A 23054-nucleotide genomic window follows, 5' to 3' on the forward strand; every position below is an offset into this window, starting at 1 on the left:
AAACATGAAACAGTAAAATTGCTTTTACATGCATGTACTTGTTTCTGTCCATATATATATATATACACACAAACATTCATAATGAAGATATATGCATGTATAAAAGACAAATGAAGAAGTAAACTAGTGCACCTAAATTTGTTTCCTATTTTTGTGTAATGCCTGAAAATTATTTTGGTACTTCTTATCGCAGCAGCCTAATCATGTGATGCTATTGCAGCATTTGGGCATATCGGTATTCGTATCAACATATGGGCACTTTCTTATGCTCATGAACAAAAAAAAACTCCTATCAGTATAGGTATCAGCATATGGACACTTTCTTGTGCTTATGAACAAAAAAAATCGTCATGATAAGAATGCAGAAAACTACAGTGGAATATTTGGTCTCCACATTATATTCCATGCCAGTCCTCTTAATAGAATGCTGTGTTTCTGTTCTTACCCAGCTCAGCAGCTTATATTGTTACTACTACTATTTAGTATAATATTACCTACTAAAATCGGTGTTTTATATTTGCATAGAACAGTGAACGGTAGTATATGCAGTTGCTGATAAATCTCGTGAACAGTGCGACAAACCAGTGAGGAAGTGATAGCATGAAGTGGGCAAGTTCACTTGCGATGTTTTTGACGCACGGGCTGCGATTTGACCTTAAAGAGCCGGTCCTGACTAAACTTTCGTAATCTGTGTGTCCTCACTATTTCAGGGCCAGTTCTTCTCGGGTGTCCAGTACCGCATCTACCTGCTGGGCAATCCCGTAATCTGGTGGGGCAACCTGGTCTGCATGGCGCTTTACGGCTTCATCCAGCTGTACGTGCTGGTGCGGCAGAAGCGAGGCTACATGGGTAGCCCCGAGACAGAAGGTCTGTCATGGGACTTTTAATAACGTCTTACGATTTCTTTTAAGTGCGAATGCACTTTATAAGCGACCCTGTGTCCGCCGTCCCATAGCAACGGCGCGAGCAGAGGAGAGGAGCGTCTGTAGCAACGGCGCAGCGACGTCACGCCCCACGTGACTGCGCGCGCTCCGCCCTCCGCTCCGTGGCTGCGCGCGCCCCGCGCATTGCCTGTGGTGATGCAGGCCGGCGGCGAGACGCCGAACGAAAGCGTGCGAAGCGAGCCGAGCACCCCGAAGCCGATCTGGCGCGGGGACGCGCGATGCGCGAGCGAGCACGGGCCCTCGAATTCGATTGGCCGGACGCGCGCTTCAAGCGAGACTTCCTGGACCGCAGCTTCGGATATAGCTGCGCGGTGTGCGATCAACTGTGGTTCGACAACAACCTGAGCCCCATCTCGGGCGTGCGCAACGCCGCCAACAAGTTGAACGCGTTGCAGGTTCTTTGGAACGAGTTCGGAAGACAGATCATCATCATCAGTGAAAGTGCTTTGCACTTAAAAACGGCCAGACCTCCGTGGGTCGGCTGGCGCGTGCTTTCTCGCTGCCGTCTCCTTCGCTCGGCTCTGCAGTTTAGTCGTGCGCGCCGCCTCATAGCATCAGCCCGTGCTTCGCACTTCCTCATACTCCCCTTCGGGGAAATGCGGGCTTTTTCTGTGTCTTTTCTCAACCCTGTAATGGTAACTTCAACGAAGTTTTACTCTTGTTACAGTAGGTAAAAGTGAGCACATAGTACTAAATAAACTATTGAATCATTGTTGGCAGAGCCTGAGAGCTAGTAATTATCTAATGTTTGCTTTTCATAAAGATCCTTTAACCTCCTCGGACTCGATAAAACACTAGTGACACGACACCTAGTAACATCGTTCCTAACTCCCTACTACGTATTTTGTTATGATTCTGAGAAAGTATTTGCTTGATAAGAGTGCATGGGTATGGGCTCGTGTATACCCCACCACAATACTATACATTGATGAAATTATCTCTCAATCTCGTTTTAATAAAAAGTATATTGTTTTTCTCAGCACATTAATTCACATTTAAACATTGCATAGAAGTTCCACAACGTTCACTTTTGTTCCTGGATTGCTGTGTCACCTGGTAGAACTTAAAATGTGCAATACACTTTGCTTTCCATTGCAAGTGATGATGTGGCAGTAAGTCTGACTCGAAGTAACAATTCGCTCAAAAGCCAGTACGCACGCATCTCCAGCTTCATGTTGCACCAGATTGATTTAGTGTATCACTGTGTTGAAGTAATGAATACGACTGAATTAGTTGTCCATGGGGCAGGCACAGAGGCTAGCAGGTTAAATAACACTGAATCAGGTGACACATACTTCTGGTGGTCAGTGGCAATTAAAGGAACGTAAGATGTCGGCATGTGAACTGTTTCGTTGCGCTGTGTGTGCCTTCTTCACCTGCCCGTACTGTGCTTTTGAAGGATGACCTTACTCATTCTGAAAAGGGACAACTGGGCGGGGCAGTGGCCTGCATGTCTTGCAAGTATAGGTCCCCCTGCAATCCAGAGTATTGTCCTAGTCCCTAAAGGGACACTAATGCAAATAACATTTCATGTGAGAGTGAAAGGTCAATGCTTGAGAACATTTAAAACTATCAATATTATACACAGCAGCTCTTTAGTAATCGAGAAATCGAGGTAAATGTAGGACACAATTTATGCCACCAGAGGCACATTCTTGAACACAAGCCTGAAGATGCAGTAGTGTCACAGTACAATTAAAGGGGTCATGAACCACTTTTCCAAGTAATGATCTAATAACCTTAGTATCGGAGTTTACTGCCTCCCGAATCGATTGCCGCAAAAATTTCTCCAATCCGTCAAGAATCAGCGGAGTTACGGGGGTTTGGCGCACGCTCCGAGCGCTTTCTCTCTTTTCTCGTGCCGACGAGCGCACTGGAAGCTAGACAGGGAGGGATGGCATGGGGGAAAGAAGTTACATCAGCGCGCGTCATGAAACGCGATCGCTCTCCCGCTGTGATTCGCATGCGCGAGTGCGGCTACCGTGTAAAGTTAGCAGACTGAGGAGTGCGGCGCGGGCAAGTGGCGGCACCCCGTGGCAAGAAGCGCATCTCATCCGGCTATCGGCCAATAAGCATGCTATGTCTCCGCGACGTCAACGTGCAGACGCCCCGCCCACCGACGAGAGTGAGAACCGGCCTCTGTTTGAAAAGAGGGCGCCTGAGGAAATGGCAACTTCGCGCTCCGCTTGTGGCCTTTACGCGGCGCGCACGACTGTAATATTTGCAGAGCAGTTCATAGCCGTGTCAGCTTTCCGCAGGTTGTGTTTTTCAACAAGCCAAAGGGGTGCTTCATGACCCCTTTAATCACAAGTACACAAACTACCTGTGATAACAAAGATTGCAGTGCATGACAAGACAGAATAAAATGCAATTTGTGCATTTCAGTCTGATTCATGCGAAAAAGAACTTGACTGTTGAGAACAACAGAAGTTCCTTTTCACCGGGCTGTGCTCTGCTAAGGCCCTTTGCCCTGCTGTGCTACAGCGCCAGCTGTCCGGCAGTAAAGGGCGGGCATAACAAATGCTACGTCAGAAAGCCGTTCTCGAAGGCGGGTGGCTTGAAATGCACAAACAGTGTGCTGGCCACTAAAACGTGGTTATGTTTCGAACTAAGCTTTTCCTTGGCATACAACAAGCACTGCGAGCCTTTTGGAACACAGTTTCAACGATGCACATCCAGTTAATATTGGCCTTTGGTGCCCCTTTAACATGGCTGTCTGGTCCTTGCAGAGCGTGACCGTCGCCTAACCCGGTCTGCGGTCTGGCTCGTCGTGGGCTGGGCTCTGCACTATCTGCCGTTCTACGGAATGGGCCGAGTGCTCTACTTCCATCACTACTTCCCTGCACTAATCTTCAGCTCCATGCTCTCGGGTAAGTGAACAGCATTCTGCCAAGTGCATTCACATCTGTTTGGAGGGTGTCTGTTTTAGTTCCTATTCGTCACTTTAATTTCTAAAGTTACGTTGACTTCCCCAAATTAACTTTGCCCACTTCACCCTCCCAATGGAGAACCCTGCACATGCTTATAGACATATGCTAGGGTAGCCTACCATTTACGCCGAACCTTGTGTCATTATTCCTTCTCTGCCATGGTTATCACGGCAACGCACCATGTCAGGCCGTCACTCTACCAACCCATAAGGTTCACCAACCTCTAATGCGACCTCAGTGTTTCTCCGCCTAAAACAGCGAGGTCCACGGACATCCGCACCTTTCCCCATCTTCTCAGTCAGCTACATTCTGTGGCCTATGGTTTTGCCACTGCGGCAGCGTGCTCCTTCTCCTCACTGCATTAGCCTGTCATTATTCGACGAACAGAGAAAGTCCGGTTGGCTACTACAAAAATGCAGCGAGAGAGATAGATACTATACAAAAGGGAAAAGTGTTGACGTCAACCCTTTCATTGCCGGGTATTTTTTTGACACAGCTGCACACTCCATGCTGTTTGTTTTTTTTGGTTTCTGCACGTTACATGGAAATTTAGTAGGATGCTGTTAAGGACATGTAAACATTTTTATAGTGGATTATCTCATCAAAATCAAAGTAGCACTCCTTACAAGCAGTGAATTATTTACCCAATAAGTAAATTTTAATAAATAATTACTCATTAATTCAGAGTCACTGAGACACTAATTATCCATTTTATTCAGAGTCCAAACTAGTCAAAAGCTCCTGAATTTCCTCTTGCGTCAATTACGTACGCACATGGCATGTTGACTCACCATGGCTGCGCTGCTGAGACACTTGGCAAGAAATGGAAACTGACACTGATGTGCAGCACGCACTCCCTCTGCTCTCAAGAATTTCACTACAAGTCATATTTGTGAAGACAATTAAAACAACACTCTGACCACGATTAAAAGCAAATAATTTTGCTTTTAATCGTGGTGAGAGTTGTTTTTATTGTCTTCATGTCTGTTCCTGACCAGACGGGTTTCCGTCCAAATATCGATTTCAAGTCATATTTGTATATATGTTCTCACCATAGACGGCAGCACACACCCGCATTATCTTTTTTTGCAAGAGTTGTCTCGCAAGTGGCAAGGAGTCAGTTAAAGAGGCAGAACGAGCATACTCGGGATTGGCAGGGGCCTGTGTGTGTGTCGTCGCCCGAGTTATCTCGGGATTGGCAGTGAAAGGATTAACCGGAATTGAAACATCTGGCTTGCTACCCTGCACTAAGGGGAAGGAAGGAGAAAGAAGGAAAGAATGGAGAGAAGAAGCGGGCGTGAACACAAACACACAATAAAACAAAGGAAGGCAAGAAAGCGGAGGATTGTAGTCTAACAGGCCACCACCACGTCAAGAATTCAATAAAGCATTGACAGAGTTTTGGGAAAGAGCCAGTGAAAGCTGTCGACTTAAATACCGACTTTTCTTGCCACCTGCAGGTGTGGTGCTGGACTACATCCTTCGTGTGGTGCCAACCTTCTTACCCGAGAAAATCAGGCTGTCGGCGCACCACTGGATCATGGGTTGCTATCTTTCGGTCATTCTGTACAGGTGAGCGCAATTGCTACAGGGGCGTTAACCACTTGATGAGGCTAAAGCCCCTTGATCTTGAAAGTAGCGACACTCTCCTCCGCGCGCGCGTTTTCCTCCTCAATTCTCCTCGGATTTCTCCCCTCCCCTGGCCGGCGCGCTGCACACGGCACGCTGAACCCTCCACTGGCTCGCCGCAGCCGCATTAGAATCACTGCGCGCGCTTGTTTAGTCAGCCCCTTGAAGCATTAAATGAGAACCTGTCTCTTAAGCAATAGTTATGACGAAAGTGGGCTTCCGATAGAACAAATTAAGTGACATATATATTTTTTAAGACGCTTCGATAAATACAAGTGAGCACTTCGAAAAAAATGAGTATACCAACTGGCGGCTGAGCAGTTTACCTCTCCGTCGCCGCCTCGGTTGTGCGTAACGCAGAGGTGTAGTTTGTAATAATTGTGGTCTTGATGAGCTCAAAGGCGGCCAAGAAGGAATGTGGTGGTTTACTTAAATTGAATTGGGCCAAATGAGTGGGCCCGAAGCCTTTTTGTGTCAATGCTGCTGTTAGACACGCACGCACGCACACGATACAGGCACGCAGGCACACACACACACTCATACACACGTGACAAAGACACACACATAGATACACACGCGATACAGACACACACGCACATAAATATACACAATCATATGCACGCGGTACAGGCGCCACGCACATACACACGCGATATAGATACGCACATACATACACACACGTACACAGTGATACAGACACACGTGCGTGTACATGCGAACAGACACGCACGCACTTACATACACATGCGCATACACACGCGATATAGATGCGCGCACATACATACATATACACGCACATACAGAAGCGGTACAGACTCGCACATAAATAAACACGCGATACAGACACACGCACATACACAGCGATACAGACACGCACGCGCATGCACAAGTGATACAGACACGTACGCACATACATGCACACACGCATGCACATGCGATACATGCACATACGCACATACATACACACGCGATACAGGCATGCACACACATACACGCGCGCAAAAACACACAAACAGGCACATGCACAGGTGCATAAATACACATACGTGCGTACACGCACAAACACGTGGGAAGGCACCTACACAAACACACAGGGCCGTACCCAGGAATTTTTTTCGGGGGGGGTTTGCGTGTAGAACGGCTGCCATTTTTTAAGATTTATACTGGCTTATTTTTGTGAATAAATCAAGTACATCGCTTACTTGTAATAATTCGATGGTACTTTTCAATTATTTGTACCCAAATAAAGAAATTGGTATGTAACCTCAAATTCTGGTTAAAGCAAGAAATAAGTTTGGACAATAGCACCACCAAAGCCGGGGACACCGCGACCAACGGCTCCTGATGAAGTAACACAATGTAACCACGGTACAAAAACGGTATGTATGTGTTACAAGCTGCCACTCTAGCGTCGCCAGCGCGAAGTCGGCGACGGGAATGGCAGCAGGTTAGGTCGTTCCGTACGTAAGCAGAGACAGTGAAGAGATCAGAGACGTGTGTGGGGAAAAACAAAACTCTAGTGATATTGCAGCACGAGGAATCTAGTACAACACTTAATACCAACTAACAAAATACATATAAAATCAATAAATCAGCTTACAAGAGAGAAGTATTACAAACTACACAAAACTAACCAACAATAAAACTACAGATGAGAAAGTCCGAAGGTATAAACAGGTGAAGGGATACCTGTGATGACCGGCAGCGTTGAGTCCACGACGATCGGATGCAAGAAGTCAGAGAGAGTTCTGGCACAACTGCGATGTCGGCGGTGTTGCAGCGCTGGTGTTTCCGGTAGGCTAGTGCTTGAAGCCGATCTCGGGCAGGTTGAACTTACTCGAGATTCAAGTACCGATGCCTACGTTACAGACGTTAATTTCGCGTCACAACTAGACGAATGGCTAAGTTTAGGTGGCCAGCCGATACGGAGCCACAACCACTTAAGGGATACTTCTTGATCTCCTTCTACACCATGTTGGTCAGCAACTAGACTGCTTAGCAAGGCGAAATCCTGCGCTTAAATCGACCTCCGTGTCCCCTCATTCTCGTCCTGGGGGAAAAGAGACCTCTACATGGGTCCAATCATGCACGTTTCATTGTTAGAAACTCCACCCTAAAAATATATTGACCGCGTCCCTTTTTAATTAGGAGAGGGTCCTCAACTGAGCGAGAGTGACAACCTGTTGGGGTTCTCTCATACGGCTTGTCCACAAGCAGTTTTGCCCGTGGGAATGGTCAGTTTCCTTGGTTTCAGCCGGTGCGTCTTGCAGTCTACAGCTGGTTCGGGGTGCATCGCGGCCTTTGACGACCCTGCCGACGCCGCCGTAGGTACAAAGGATCAAACATCGGCGACTAACGTTTGAAGAAGAACACCCCATTCAGTACTTCCCTGCACTAAAGACCAGTCTTTTCATGAGCGAACGGTTCCACCGGTCAGCGGGGGAGTGCGGCGCCCGTTAATTTGCCGTTACGCCGGGTCGCAAAAATGGCAGTCCGTGACAGTATGTATGCAAGCAAACAAACAAGTCGCCCGACATTCCGATCTTCTTGTTACCGTTCGCACATTCTGCTTGCTGGATAGTTTCCTCGTAATTGCGAAAGAATAGAAGGGTTGAAGCTTGGGCTAGCTGGGTTTAGCTTTTAATCGACTCTTGAAACATAGAGGGAAGTTTAAACGAGGAAGTTTTTCCTTCTCGGCAACTTGCAAAATTCTGTGAGGACTTGTTCTGGGGTCACTTGAAGTTCTCGATGGATGCTGAGCAGTGCTAGTCCGGTCAATCTGTCGTTGTTCATATGATTTCGAAGGTAGCTCTTCAGCCTTCTCAGTGTGGAAAAAGTCCGTTCCGGGGTCGACGTCGACACGGGTAAAGTCGCCAGGATAGAAAGTAGGCTGTGGATGTTCGGAAAAAAGTCGCGGTTGCACATCTCTAAGGCCTGTAAAGCACAAGCTGGGCGATTCTTTTCTTCGATCTGGCAGCATTTGTTCACCCACAGTGTGAACTCTGCTTCGATGACATTAGCGGAAGGAATGTCGCCAAGGTAAAACTGCACTGCATCATCAATATCAGAAAGGCTAGCCGATGCGCAGAATTTCGGCAGCAGCATGTTAAGGCCAACCACGACCTTCTTATGGGCATCGAACCGGTCTCTTAATTGATTTTCGAAGTCAGCCAGCAAAGGCAAATACACATTCCTCCGGTAGTACTCTTCGGGAGTAGCAGAAGGTACGTTGCTTCTTTGCATCTGCCTTCCAGTGATGCGTGGTAGGGCCATCTCAACATTTGTGATCTTCAGCAAAGAGAGCGACTTCAGAAAAATCTTATTAAATTCCGTTTCCGCACTAGCCCTTTTTGTGGAAAGAACGTCTATAACATTCTTTACGTGATCGCACGCTTGAGCCAAGTCACAGTCAATTTTTGAAGAAACTTGCAAAGTGGCAGTGTCAAAGAGAAGAGGTCGCTACAGATCTGAAGCGAAACGACAAACTCGGGCTTCGTAATGGCATTGAGCAGTTGAGAAGCTTTTGATGAAGTATCAGATGACGCGGCCTCTTCTTCCAAATATTCGAGGAATTGTACAATAGGCACGTACAGTTCAAGGAAACGCTGAAGTGCATCGTGACTCTCTACCCACCTTGTTTGGCAAAAGGAGAGAACTGATTTTCTTTTTTCTTGTGTTAAATCTTCTACTTTGTCTCGCAGTTGGTTCGTCCTCTGTGGCGAAGCTCTCACAAACGTACAGGTTGAGGATACAGTTCCCAAACAGTTGCGGATGCTGGGGAGTTTGCATGCGTGAAGCAGAGCAAGGTTCAACGAGTGGGCGCTACAATGCACGTACAACGCTTTGGGCGCTGTTTGACGAATGAAGGCTTGAACACCGTTAAGGTGGCCGCTCATTGATGCCGCGCCGTCGTATCCTTGCCCGCAAAGTAGGTTCAGGTCAAAGCCATGACCTCTAAGGCTGTTCAGGATTGTGCTCGCCAGCGCCTTGCCAGTGAGATCGTACACGGGAACGAAATCTACAAAATCTTCTTTAAGTATGGGCACTCCCGACGTGTCGTGTCCAACGTACCTTACACATAGGGAAATGTGGGCGGTGCGAGATATATCAGTGGCCTCGTCAGCTAGAACTGAAAAACACGAACCTGAGTTGACGTTTTCAACTATCTTTCTTTGTATGATTTTACCACAGAGGGTGATCAACTCATTTTGAATTTTTGGGCTCGTGTACAGCGCATTCGCCGGAGATGTTTCCATGTGAGCTCTCAAGGCGGCATCTCCACATTTTGCTCTCATCCTAAGCAGTGCGCGGAAATTTCCATCATTTTTCAATGGCAGCACTTCAGACATATTTATCGGACCAGAGTCGTCTGTGCCGCGAAGCGGTACTTCTTGCCTGCCACAGAAAAGGATTGTTTCTATTATTGGCAGCAAGTTCTTGCGGTTTTCTTCCGCCTGCTTTTTAAGACCGTGGTCAAGTTGTGTTAAGATGTCATGCTGTGAGCGGGACCGGACTGCTAAAAAGTTCTCCGATAGCGTTGTTGACATGGCGTGATAACTGCTGGATGCGTGGCTCTTAAAGGCGTCCATGGCTTTCTTGTAATTGGTGAACTCCTTAGTTACAAAACAGCCCAAGCGCTGGTGCTCCCCTTTTCCTGCACACTCGCTTGCGAAGACTACGCAATATTTGCATAATGCTCCTTGAAGCTTCTCTGAATAAACAAGCCATGGGTAACGATCTACCCAGTGAGGTTGGAACTTCAGATTCCTTTTCCCTGTGGCTGGATAATCATAGTTAGCCGGAGGGGTCCACGGATTGAGCAGCAGCTTCTCCGTCGTCTCTGGATCATTTACATTATTGCTTTTCGAGACAAACAGTCCCAAGTCCAAAATATTCGCACTCGTCGCACAGAGGGGAGGCGAACCAGAATGTGTAGGTGCCATGCCACTCACCTTCCTTGGGCATTGCCCAGTGGTAAAGGCGTCACTTTGCCCAGCGTTGACTGTAGAACAAAGGTCACTTGGAGTTGCACTGCGGCCACCATCATTTTCCGGCGGCGCATGGGTGTCCTGCTTGTGTTCGTTCTCAGGTGATTCACATAAACCGGTGCATTCTCCTGAGTCGCTACAGAAGTTCCGACGCGCTTGGCTTTCCACCAGTGCTGAGGAGGGCGAAGTTTTATCCTTCGAAGGAGGCGGTTCTTCTCCGTCCGCTTCATCGGTTCGAACTTTCTTGAAGTAAGACGCAAGACTCCTTTGCTTCGTTGTTGCAGAGTGTCTTTTCATTTTGCTGCCGCAATCCTGTGCACGCACACAGAAGTGGCCAGTGGCTCCAAAAAGACGTTTGCGACTGCTTCGACTGCCTGGCGTGAACGGCGGGCGATGTTTTCTTCCTCTCTTATCCACTTTACAGTGGCTAGAATGTAGAAGTGTGATGAACGCGCCGGCTCCCGCGTGGCGCATGTGTTTTCTGAACGCCGCTACAGCTGGTGTGCATGCAGGACCATTATTGTACTCCCGCTGCAGCAAACTGGATTAACGCTACTTAAAGACCTTTTCACAGAAGACTCCATGGGCACTCCATACTCCCCTTAATATACGTGAACCCCCCAAGAATGCACTGCCGAGACATTTGCACTCCCGTGGTACAGTCCAGAAAGCAGGTGTTGCTCCGTTCCTGTGAAAAAGTCACCTTTTCACAGACGGCTCCCTGGGCGCCTGCATAATTCTCTCTGGGCTGCGCTAATTAAATAGCCGTGACCCCCCAAAAATGCACTTTGTAGGCTGTGACAGTCAGCCTCTGTACTCCCGCGCGCAGCCCAGCTTGGCGGCGTTTTTTCTCTCCTGTGAAAGTTGACCGCTGGTGCCGGATTGTGTGCCGGCTGTATCCTCGCTTTGTGTGCTTTGTAGGGAGGCGCATATACCTTGTGTGTACAGAAGAGGTAGATTTCCTTGCGTGTGGTTAAGGTTGTTCGAAGTTGCTCGGATATGCCAGTCTTTCAGTAGATGTCATCTTCGATGATTCGTTTCGGTGGCGAAGACTACAGTTTGAGAAAAGTTTACCCTGCAGCCTGCGTCCTCGGAATGCGCCGCTGAGTTTTTCCGCTTAGGGGTTTCGTTCCCTGGCAAATTTGCGCACGTCGTGTTGGTGTTGCCGTTGCTGTCGAACTGTTTACTTTCACAGAAGGAGACGCGCTTTTCGTAGAAACCCAAAGCCGACACGTGCGGTCCGCACAGACGGATAACTTCTCCAGCGGCAATGCACAAGGAAAGCATCTGGAATCAATAAAGGAGCTGCTACGGGGTGAAAGACGAAAAAGAAAAGACTCGAAGGAACGCGAGGGCGAAGTGCAAAGCTGTACAAATAGGGCAGGTGCGCGTGCGGGGGAGGGAGCGCTGAGGTGTTCTGGTAGGTTTGAATAAAGGAAGAAGAGGGAAGCAATGCCAGGAAAGTTGCAGTGTAACTTTGGCAGCTGGGGGTCGCTGTGAAGGCGTGTAAATATTTTAGTATCACCCGAAAAGTTAAAGCATCAAAAAAATTTCGGGGGGGGTCAGAACCCCCTCAACCCCCCCCTAGTTACGGGCCTGCAAACACATGCGCTCACACGTTAACACGTGCGCACACGCACATACAGTCGCAGGTGCACACATACAAACACGCATACACCTGCACATACCCGTACACACACGCCTGGAGGGTTGATGGCGTGCGTGAGCAGCTGAAAGCGCGCGAAGTTTGCTTGCGCTCGCTTCTCGTGACGTCAGCGTCACCTGACTGGGAGGTATCGCGTGTCGCAGCCATTCAGCGTTGCGGATGTGCCGGCTCCGCGAAAGAGAGGGTGAAGAAAGAGGAGGTTGACGGCCCGGCGAGGTTGAGGCGGTGTGGATAAAGGAGCGCCATTACTTTCCAACATCAAGGGGCTTTAGATGAGGCTGTGGAGACATGTGTGGGCTTGTGGATGCTGAGGAGAGGTTCGAGGGATTCGAGATTTTATTGAAAGTGCTTAAATGGGTACTGACAGCAACATTTGAAGTCGAGTTTACCCCACCATACAAATCTCCTGTGTACAGAGGTGGCTCTGAGCATGTGTGAAGCTCGGTAAATGCTGATAAGATGTTTGACGTTAAAGTCAATATTTGTATGGCAGACCTACAGACATTGACACTAGTGTTACACCAGGCTACAGTATTATTGATTCTGGTGACTTCACGCACTGGCATGGCTTGTTGTGATGATGTCAGGTGCCAAACATTCAAAATGGCCGCTTGCGCATCACCAACAGAGCGAAGTAGAGAGCAGCTTTGGAAACGTCACGATATCTTGCACAAGCACGTGACGAGAAGCTCATACCGTATCATGATGTCAGGGTACAGTAGAAATCGAAACTAGCTTTTAAAAGCATGTTCTAATTAATTTCTCAGGACACACTCAGGCTTACCAGTACATTTTCTAGGCTCTTGAGGGTTCAGCCTTTCATTTGACACACACACACAAAAAAAGGACAGCTGATCATTTTCTCGTCAGTGCCCCTTTAAGCAGTTGCATTTCGTATGATGACGGATCAAATTTGGAAGTATATTAAACTTGTGCAAAATGTGCAATCATATATGCATTTCGTCATTTTTCTTAAATGGTTCTTTTGTTTGAGCTTGTGTTCTGTTCTTTTTTTCTCTCCACCCAACAGTTTCTACTTGTTCTCACCTCTCGCCTACGGCATGGACGGTTCCATCTCGGTCCACGAAAACAGCACCATGCATGGGCTGCGGTGGCTTGACACGTGGGAATTTTGAGCACGGCAATTTTGTTTCAGTTCCTGCAGGAGTTCACTGACCTCTGTCGCTCCAGGAACTTGACGTGTACGATAAACGAATATAATAAATTAACGCCGCATTAATATATTGCTACGTCTGTGTACAGAGTCCTTGCTTATATTGCCACGGGCGTTTCTTATTATCACTTTTGGTTTATTCGTTTCTCGCCCACAAAGAGTGTCAGCAACGCTCAGCGCAAACCGCGCCTCATTGTTCGAGAGGCTTCGCGATCATTGTAGATCGTTTTGTTAAGATTGCGCGCAGGACGCGCACACCCGAGCCTATTCTAGAATTTGCACGACTGCCAGCGATAATGCTGGAATATTCGACGGCACATGTTTAAATGCCGACGCGCTTCACCGCTTGTCAGTTGATCGACGGACGACGCCCTGTTCGCCGCTACCATTGTACAGCGTGCATTGCTGTAGTGCTAGTTCTCATTTTCCCGGCCACAAGTTCGGCCAAATAAACAGTTTCATTCTGCAAACGCCGACTGCTGTCTTCGTCGACGTCACGACCACGTGACATCTGGTGGAGGTGCTGCTTCTTCCATGATCCGGACGCCACCGCGGAGCGCTGACCCAAGCCCAAGCCGCGACGAGGACGACGGCAAGGAAATCCCGGATCGTCGAACAAGCCGCAGGCAGAAGGGACTGCAGCCAGAGCACGGGCTCCTTCCCGAAAAACCCAGGCAGCCGCAGATCTCAACATCGACCACAGCGACTATGACCGACCACGTGCAGCCTGCGCCAATCCTTCTTCGCCAGCCCAAGGAGCCGCCAACCTTCCGCGGATCGTCGTTCGAAGACCCGGAAAGCTGGCTCGAAGCCTACGACCGAGTCGCCCTTTTCAATGCCTGGACCAGTGAAGACAAGCTACAGCATGTCTACTTCGCCTTGGAGGACGCAGCTAGAACCTGGTTCGAGAACCAAGAGCGAACCCTGACAACATGGGACGTTTTTCGCACCAGGTTCCTGGCAACATTCACCAGCGTCGTCCGCAAGGAGAGGGCCGAGGCTCTGCTCGAAACCCGCGTGCAGCTGCCTAACGAAAACGTGGCACTCTTCACAGAAGAAATGACGAGACTGTTCCGCCACGCAGACCCCGAGATGCCCGAGGAGAAGAAAGTGCGCTTCCTCATGCGAGGAATCAAGCAGGAGCTGTTCGCGGGACTGATCAGAAACCCACCCAAGACCATCCAAGAATTCCTGGCGGAGGCAACAACAATCGAGAAGACGCTCGAGATGCGCACGAGGCAATACAACCGCCGCATGCCGACGACGAACTACGGGGAAGCACATGCGCTGGGCTCGGACGACTTGCGTGAGACGATAAGGGCGGTCGTGCGCGAAGAGCTCCGAAAGATGTTTCCTGCATCGCAACCCCAGGTGCATTCCATAGCCGACGTCGTTCGCGAGGAACTTCAGCATTCGCTGGGAGTTGCTGCACCGCCGCAACCTGAGCCGGAAGCCATGAGCTATGCTGCCGTTGCACGCCATGCTGTCGCCACTCCGCGCTATCACCAACGCCCCGCGCCGTCGCATTTCCGTCGCCAGACACCGCCGCCACCTCCGACGCTATCCCGCCCGCCTGCAAGCCAAAGCTACACCCCCCGAAAGACCGACGTTTGGCGCGCCCCTGACAACCGCCCGCTCTGCTACCACTGCGGGGAGGCCGGCCACACGTACCGCCGCTGCCAATACCGACAGATGGGGCTACGCGGATTCGCTGTCAACGCGCCGCGCCCGCAGCCAGGCGAACGGCCTCGCGACATCGACGACTATCTCACCGGAGCACAGCGGCAAGAACGACGACCTTCCCGCTCGCCGTCGCCCGGCCGTTACATGTCACCGCACCGCCGGCAGTACACTGGCCCAAACCGGGGCCGGTCGCCTAGCCCGTATCCGGAAAACTAAGGGCAGCAACCGATGGAGGTGCGGTTGCTGAACGACGAAATGCTGAAGATCCTCCGCCGTCGACGACCACGCCGCGACGACGTTCCGAGCCCCCGCCGCACGCCGAACGACGCCCTGAAGACGAAACTTTGCGACCGGAAGCAGACCTGACGACGCAACGCGGAAGCAGCGGTGCAAACCGACGTAGCCGTGACCCGACGCCGCGACCTAACCGCAACGCAAGACGGCGCACTAGCGACCTCGACGTTCTGATCGACGGCCACAACGTCACTGCTCTCGTCGATACTGGAGCCGACTATTCCGTCATCAGTGGGCCGTTCGCAGCACAGTTGAAGAAAGTTAGGACTGCTTGGGAAGGCCCCGAGATCCGGACCGCTGGAGGCCATCTGATAACGCCGATTGGTGTCTGCACGGCGCGAGTCACCATCAATAACCGGACTTATCCTGCGAGTTTTGTAATCCTACAAAACTGCTCCAGGGATATGATACTTGGAATAGACTTCTTAAGTGACCACGGCGCCGTCATCGACCTGAGGTCTGAGTCGATAACACTGACCTCAGACAAAGCGCTCCCGCCCCACGCGATGCCAGGCAACCATGCATTGAATGTGATAGAAGAGCAGGTGACCATTCCGCCGCGCTCCAGCGTCATTATTTCCGTCGGCACCGAAAAACCTGCGAACCTTGAAGGCGTCATCGAGGGTGATCAGCACCTACTTCTGAATCGTCAAATTTGCGTCGCAAGAGGTATCGCCGAGCTGCATGACGGTAAAGCAAAGGTACTGCTGACAAACTTCAGCCACGAATATAGGCACCTCAACATGGGTACGACGGTTGCCTACATCGACGAATGTGTAGCCGCCAGCGATGCTTTCGCCCTCTTCGATGCTGCCGAACCTGCTTCGACGAACAGAGGTCCCGAACCGGATTTTGACGTCAATCCGAGCCTTCCTAAGGCCAAGCAAGACCAGCTGAAAACCCTGCTCCTGCAATACAGGGACTGTTTCTCGTCGTCATCGCGGGTCCGACAAACGCCCCTTGCGAAGCACCGCATTATAACAGAAGAACATTCTCGACCACTCCGTCAGAGCCCCTACAGAGTTTCTACTCGAGAGCGCGACGCGATAAAGAAACAAGTCGACGAAATGCTACGCGACAACATCATCCAGCCGTCCAAGAGTCCGTGGGCGTCACCCGTGGTGTTAGTGAAGAAGAAGGACGGGACACTGCGTTTCTGCGTTGATTATCGGCGCCTGAACAAAATCACGAAGAAGGACGTGTACCCCCTCCCACGAATAGACGACACCCTGGATCGACTTCACAACGCGACGTACTTTTCGTCGATGGACCTCAAGACCGGCTACTGGCAAATCGAAGTCGACGAGAGAGACCGAGAAAAGACTGCCTTTATAACACCCGACGGCCTCTTTGAGTTCAAGGTCATGCCTTTCGGTCTTTGCTCGGCACCTGCGACGTTCCAGCGTGTCATGGACACCGTACTGGCCGGATTGAAGTGGCAGACGTGCCTTGTGTATTTGGACGACGTCGTCGTGTTTTCCTCAACCTTCGACGAGCATCTAAGGCGGCTTGAGGCAGTACTTCAAGCAATCAAGGCCTCTGGACTGACCCTGAAGCCAGAAAAGTGCCGATTTGCGTACGACGAGCTCTTGTTTCTGGGTCATGTGATCAGCAAGTCTGGAGTGCGCCCAGACCCGCGGAAAACAGCTGCCATCGCCGACTTCGCGCCACCCACTGACAAGAAGGCCGTGCGCCGATTTCTCGGCTTATGCGCCTATTACAGACGCTTCGTCAAAAACTTTTCACGGATCGCCGAACCACTGACGCTTCTCACGAAGAATAACGTGGAATTCAGGTGGGAAACGGCGCAAGTGCAAGCCTTTCAAGAACTTAAACGACGCCTGCAGACGCCACCCATACTCGCGCATTTCGACGATTGCGCCGATACGGAAATACACACCGACGCAAGCAGCGTAGGACTCGGTGCCGTCCTTGTGCAAAAGACTGACGGGCTTGAAAGGGTTATCAGTTATGCTAGCCGGTCACTATCCAAGGCGGAAGCAAACTATTCCACAACCGAAAAGGAATGCCTTGCCATCCTCTGGGCTACGTCAAAGTTTCGCCCCTACCTCTATGGCAGGCCCTTCAAAGTTGTCAGTGACCATCACGCCTTATGCTGGCTAGCTAACTTGAAGGACCCTTCAGGTCGTCTCGCACGATGGAGTCTGAGGCTTCAAGAATTCGACATTACCGTCGTGTACAAGTCCGGACGAAAACACTCTGACGCCGACTGCTTGTCTCGTGCCCCCGTCGACGCACCGCCGCAAGACGACGACGATGACTGCTTCCTCGGAACCATAAGTGCCGACGACTTCGCCGAAAGGCAACGGGCCGACGCGGAACTGGGGGGCCTTATTGAGTACCTCGAGTGCAAGACCGCCGTTGTTCCGAAGGTATTCAAGCGAGGACTGCCGTCGTTTTTCTTACGGAACGGCGTTCTCCTGAAGAAGAACTTCTCGCCACTTCGAACTGACTACCTTCTCGTCGTGCCCTCATCATTGCGACCAGAAGTCTTCCAGGCCCTACACGACGACCCGACGGCTGGACACCTCGGTGTTTCCCGCACGCTCGCCAGAATACAGGAAAAATACTACTGGCCACGCCTTGCTGCCGACGTAGCCCACTACGTTAAGACTTGCCGAGATTGCCAGCGACGGAAGACACCGCCGACTAGGCCAGCGGGACTTCTGCAGCCAGTCGAACCACCTCACCGGCCGTTCCAGCAAATCGGGATGGATCTACTGGGGCCGTTCCCCACGTCGACTTCCGGCAACAAGTGGATCGTCGTAGCAACTGACTACCTCACCCGCTACGCCGAGACAAAGGCCTTGCCCAAAGGCAGTGCCGCCGAGGTAGCCAAGTTCTTCGTGGAGAACATCGTCTTGCGTCATGGCGCCCCAGAGGTCCTCATCACAGACAGAGGTACCGCCTTTACTGCGGACTTAACTCAGGCGATCTTCAAATACAGCGAGACGAGCCACCGCCGCACCACCGCCTACCACCCGCAGACCAATGGCCTCACCGAACGTCTAAATAAGACCATCGCCGACATGCTGGCCATGTACGTCGACGTTGAGCACAAGACGTGGGACGCCGTCCTTCCGTACGTGACCTTCGCTTACAACACGGCCGTCCAAGAAACGACGCAGATGACGCCGTACAAGTTGGTCTACGGAAGGAGCCCGGCGACGACGCTGGACGCCATGCTACCCAACGTCACCGACGAAGAAAATGTCGACGCCGCCGCTTACTTACAACGTGCCGAAGAAGCTCGACAGCTGGCCCGCCTGCGCATCAAGACCCAGCAGCGCACCGACAGTCGTCGCTACAATCTTCGACGACGCTTCGTGGAGTACCAGCCCGGCGACCGTGTCTGGGTATGGACGCCAATACGCCGACGGGGACTTAGTGAGAAGCTTCTCCGACGATACTTCGGACCGTACAGGGTACTTCGCCGCCTCGGCGCACTCGACTACGAGGTTGTCCCTGACGGCACTACGAACTCTCAGCGGCGCCGTGCACGACCTGAAGTCGTCCATGTCGTGCGCCTCAAACCATATTACACGCGTTAGCGAATCTGAGGACTGTCATTTTGCTTTATTATTGTACTTTCTTGCTTGTGCTTATTGTTTATTGTACTTTGTTGCTTTATTCTTGTTATTTATTGTTGCATGCATTGGCCTGTTCTGTTTTAAGCATCGAGACGATGCTTTTTCAGAGGGGGGCATTGCCACGGGCGTTTCTTATTATCACTTTTGGTTTATTCGTTTCTCGCCCACAAAGAGTGTCAGCAACGCTCAGCGCAAACCGCGCCTCATTGTTCGAGAGGCTTCGCGATCATTGTAGATCGTTTTGTTAAGATTGCGCGCAGGACGCGCACACCCGAGCCTATTCTAGAATTTGCACGACTGCCAGCGATAATGCTGGAATATTCGACGGCACATGTTTAAATGCCGACGCGCTTCACCGCTTGTCAGTTGATCGACGGACGACGCCCTGTTCGCCGCTACCATTGTACAGCGTGCATTGCTGTAGTGCTAGTTCTCATTTTCCCGGCCACAAGTTCGGCCAAATAAACAGTTTCATTCTGCAAACGCCGACTGCTGTCTTCGTCGACGTCACGACCACGTGACAATATGGGAATATGATAGACTCTCTTTAAATGGCAGTTCAAGGAACCAGGCATTTGTGTTCCCTCTATCAGCAGCTTCATCACACAGGGACAGAGCTGAAGGCTAGTCAAAGCACTTATTTTTAAGGAGGCGAGAACTTTACTGCGCAGAAGAAATAAATTTTATATTTTCAGGTGGTTCTGACGGTGAAGAAGGGCTGCAGCAAGGCTGAGAAATGTGAAACTCTTTATTTGGGTGAACTTGTGCCTGGAAACTGAAAAGTCAACGTACAACCAACTGACGCTGTAAACTGATAGTGGCGAGAACAGTCATCGGCCGTTGAATAATCTAATCAGCAGTAAAGCGCGTTGCCATTTTATACCTGTGGCATCGAAGGTTCCAGCGTTATAGTTTTTGGCCAAGTTAGTTGCAGAATAAACTGTCGTTGCGAGAGACGCTACACCACGTCCTGTGCGACTGTCCGATATATAATGCTCAGAGACAGTCGTCACTGGCGTCCGTTCTAGCACGCCTTGACAGTAGACAAATGTCTGTTGAAACACTTCTTGCATGTCGTCAACAGAAGACATCACAGCTGAAGGCGAGGAAGGCACTGCTGAGGTTAAGAGAGACGAACTTGGACAAGCGGCTGTGACAGAAATGTCGCGTACCACGCAACAGTGACCTACTGATTCTGTGTGTGCAGTGTCATGTGCTATCTTTTTATCTTTCCCTCTCTCTCTTTCCTCTCCATCTTTAAATCCCCCCCCCCCCGTCCCCATGTGTAGGGTAGCAAACCGGTTGTCCTATACTGGTTAACCTCCCTGCGTTTCCTTCTCTATTGTTTCTTCTTCTTCTTACTGTTTGCATTGCACGCTCGAGCTTACCAGAAGATTCTAAAATGTGGAAGGTTCTCAGACATTCGGGCACGGTTTTCTCAAGGCAGTGGTTATACGTGTAACGGACCAGTTACATAAAAATTAGCGGTGGGCGAATATTCGAAATTTCGAATATTTTTCGAATAGTGTATGCTATTTGATTCGATTCGCACTGGAATTTTACTATTTGAACTATTCGAACTTCCCAAAAACAAGTACAGTCAACGTCCGATTGAAAGTGACCCCGTCAGATTTTCAATATGCTTCACCTCATTACACTCTCGTATTGCGACAAAGCTGCTTTTCAAGCTCCGTTACGGTCGAACTTAGCCAAGACACAGTCAACGTCCGATTGGAAGTGGTCCCTAGAGTTTCAATATGCTTCACTTCATCACACCCCGGAATTGCGGCAAAGCTGCCTTTCAAGCTCCGCTACGGTCACAAATGTATTAACTCAAGAAAACGCTGGTTCCAACATGGAGATGAAAGATGTGGGGACTAAATTAATGCTGTTTTGGACCTGAAATTTGGGCAGGAAGTCCGAAAAATCGGAAGCCGAAGCTTTTTAGCATCCAAAATTTCAAATGTTCTTATATATCGACGTCTATGAGGTAGATTTGGAACTCCGGACTTGAAGCGAGCGCACCCTTTGTCCGCCACATCAGTTGGGTTTCCACAAAAGTTGAAAGAGGAGGAGAGGCTGAGGAAATGGCATCTTTGCCTATCACGTGTAAAGTGTTGTCGGCAACACTTTGGTTAAATCATGTACATAAATACAATTCGGCCTCTACATTGCCTCATTCCTGATAAAACAACTATGAAACACTTTGATGTTGCTATCTCATAAGAATATTGTCACGGTAAATAAAGGAAAACAAGTAGAAACACGGCGAACAGCGGAACAGCTCCGATCGAGCAGCACGTCTTCGTCTTTCTCTACCACCAGCGATCTCTTCGCCACGCACAAATAATGGCGAAACTAGCCGCGCAACAGCCAGATACCCACTACATGTCCGTGTCACTACTCTCTCCTTCGAAAAGCATCGACTCGATGCTTTCGAATGTGTCCAGGCAAGAGCAAGTCTTCAGCGTGTGTAATACGGCTTCATCCTGGCCACGTGGACGATGTCCGGTTGTGCTGCACGGCGGGAGGATCGTGCACCAGTCTCTGCGACAACTTGGTAGTTGACATCGTTGAGGCGTTGAAGAACCCGATAAGGGCCGAAATAACGGCGTAGGAGTTTCTCTGACCGGCCGCGTTGACGCACAGGACTCCATATCCACACTTTGTCTCCGGGGTGGTTGGCGACTTCCCTGTGGCGAAGGTTGTACCTGTGAGCGTCGTAGTGTTGCTCTGAGCGAATGCGCAAGCGAGCTAGTTGACGAGCTTCTTCGGCGCGTTGCGCATACTGGGCGGCATTTTTGGTCGTGGTCGCAAAGGCGTCAGGTAAAAGCATGACGTCTAACATCGTAGTAACCTTGCGGCCGTGCAGCAAGCGGAAAGGGGTAAATCCTGTAGTTTCCTGCACGGCGGTGTTATACGCGAAAGTTACGAAAGGAAGGACACTGTCCCAGTTCCTGTGGTCCACGTCGACATACATGGGAACAGGGGCGTAGCCAAGGGGGGAGTTGGGGGGGTTCAAACCCCCCCCCCCCCCGAAATTTTTCAATTTTGCTTGCGTATATAGGCACGCACACATACAAACGCACGCACGAACATACATAAAGTATGGTTGACCCCCCCCCCCCCCCGAAAAAAATTTCTGGCTACGCCCCTGCATGGGAAGCATGTCTGTAATGGTCTTATTGAGCCGTTCTGTTAGGCCGTTCGTTTGCGGATGGTAAGCTGTCGTCCGGCGATGTACGGTGCCGCTAAGTGTCATCACTTCTTCCAGCAGTTGGGCGGTGAAGGCCGTGCCTCTGTCGGTTAGAACCACGGCCGGTGCACCATGGCGGAGGACGACAGCATGAATGAAGAAGTCGGCGACTTCGCTTGCAGTACCTCGTGGCAGTGCCCGTGTTTCGCAATAGCGGGTTAAATAATCCGTTGCAACTATTATCCAACGATTACCCGCTGAAGATTTCGGAAATGGGCCTAGCAGGTCCATGCCAACTTGCTGAAATGGTGCTCGAGGTGGCTCTACAGGGTGTAAAAAGCCAGCAGGTTTCACGGGCGGAATCTTGCGCCGCTGGCAGTCTCGGCAGGTTTTGACGTAGTGCTTGACGGTACGGGACAGTTTAGGCCAGTAGTATTTGTGGCGAATACGAGCGAGAGTACGCGTGAACCCTAAATGTCCAGAAGACGGTTCGTCATGACACGCATTTAGGATCTCTTCTCGCATCGCAGATGGTACTACCAGAAGGGCGGTTCGAGCGCTGGGATCGAAGTTCCGCTTGTACAGGATGTAGTCGCGAAGGAAAAATGATGAAATCGTGCGCCTGAATGTTCGTGGTGGCTGCTTAAGCTGGCCCTCAAGATAGTCGATGAGTGAAGGAAGCTCTAGGTCATCACGCTGTTTCTGAGCCAAGTCAGACGCTGTGACGGCCATGAGGAAACTCTCGTCGTCAGTTTGGTCAGGAGGAGTCGACTCGATTGGGGCTCGTGAGAGGCAGTCAGCGTCGGTGTGCTTGCGTCCCGACTTATAAACCACCGTAACGTCAAATTCTTGGAGGCGGAGACTCCATCGGGCGAGGCGGCCTGATGGGTCTTTGAGGCCTGCAAGCCAGCACAAAGAATGGTGATCGGTGACTACTTT

The 23054-nt window shown here is 50.4% G+C and overlaps 1 protein-coding gene across 1 annotated transcript in view; it reads left to right on the plus strand.

The window, feature by feature from the left end:
* Positions 1–13417, plus strand: part of LOC119373306 (protein O-mannosyl-transferase 2) — a 38438-nt gene extending 25021 nt beyond the window's left edge. The window contains exons 17-20 of the mRNA XM_037643331.2: positions 711–867; positions 3674–3814; positions 5335–5446; positions 13188–13417. Coding sequence (XP_037499259.1) covers positions 711–867; positions 3674–3814; positions 5335–5446; positions 13188–13293 — 516 coding nt within the window. The 3' untranslated portion in view covers positions 13294–13417. The remainder of the gene's footprint in view (positions 1–710; positions 868–3673; positions 3815–5334; positions 5447–13187) is intronic.
* The last annotated feature ends 9637 nt before the right edge of the window (positions 13418–23054 follow it).

The sequence above is a fragment of the Rhipicephalus sanguineus genome, chromosome 11 (assembly GCF_013339695.2).
Source record: "Rhipicephalus sanguineus isolate Rsan-2018 chromosome 11, BIME_Rsan_1.4, whole genome shotgun sequence".
NCBI lineage: Eukaryota > Metazoa > Arthropoda > Arachnida > Ixodida > Ixodidae > Rhipicephalus > Rhipicephalus sanguineus.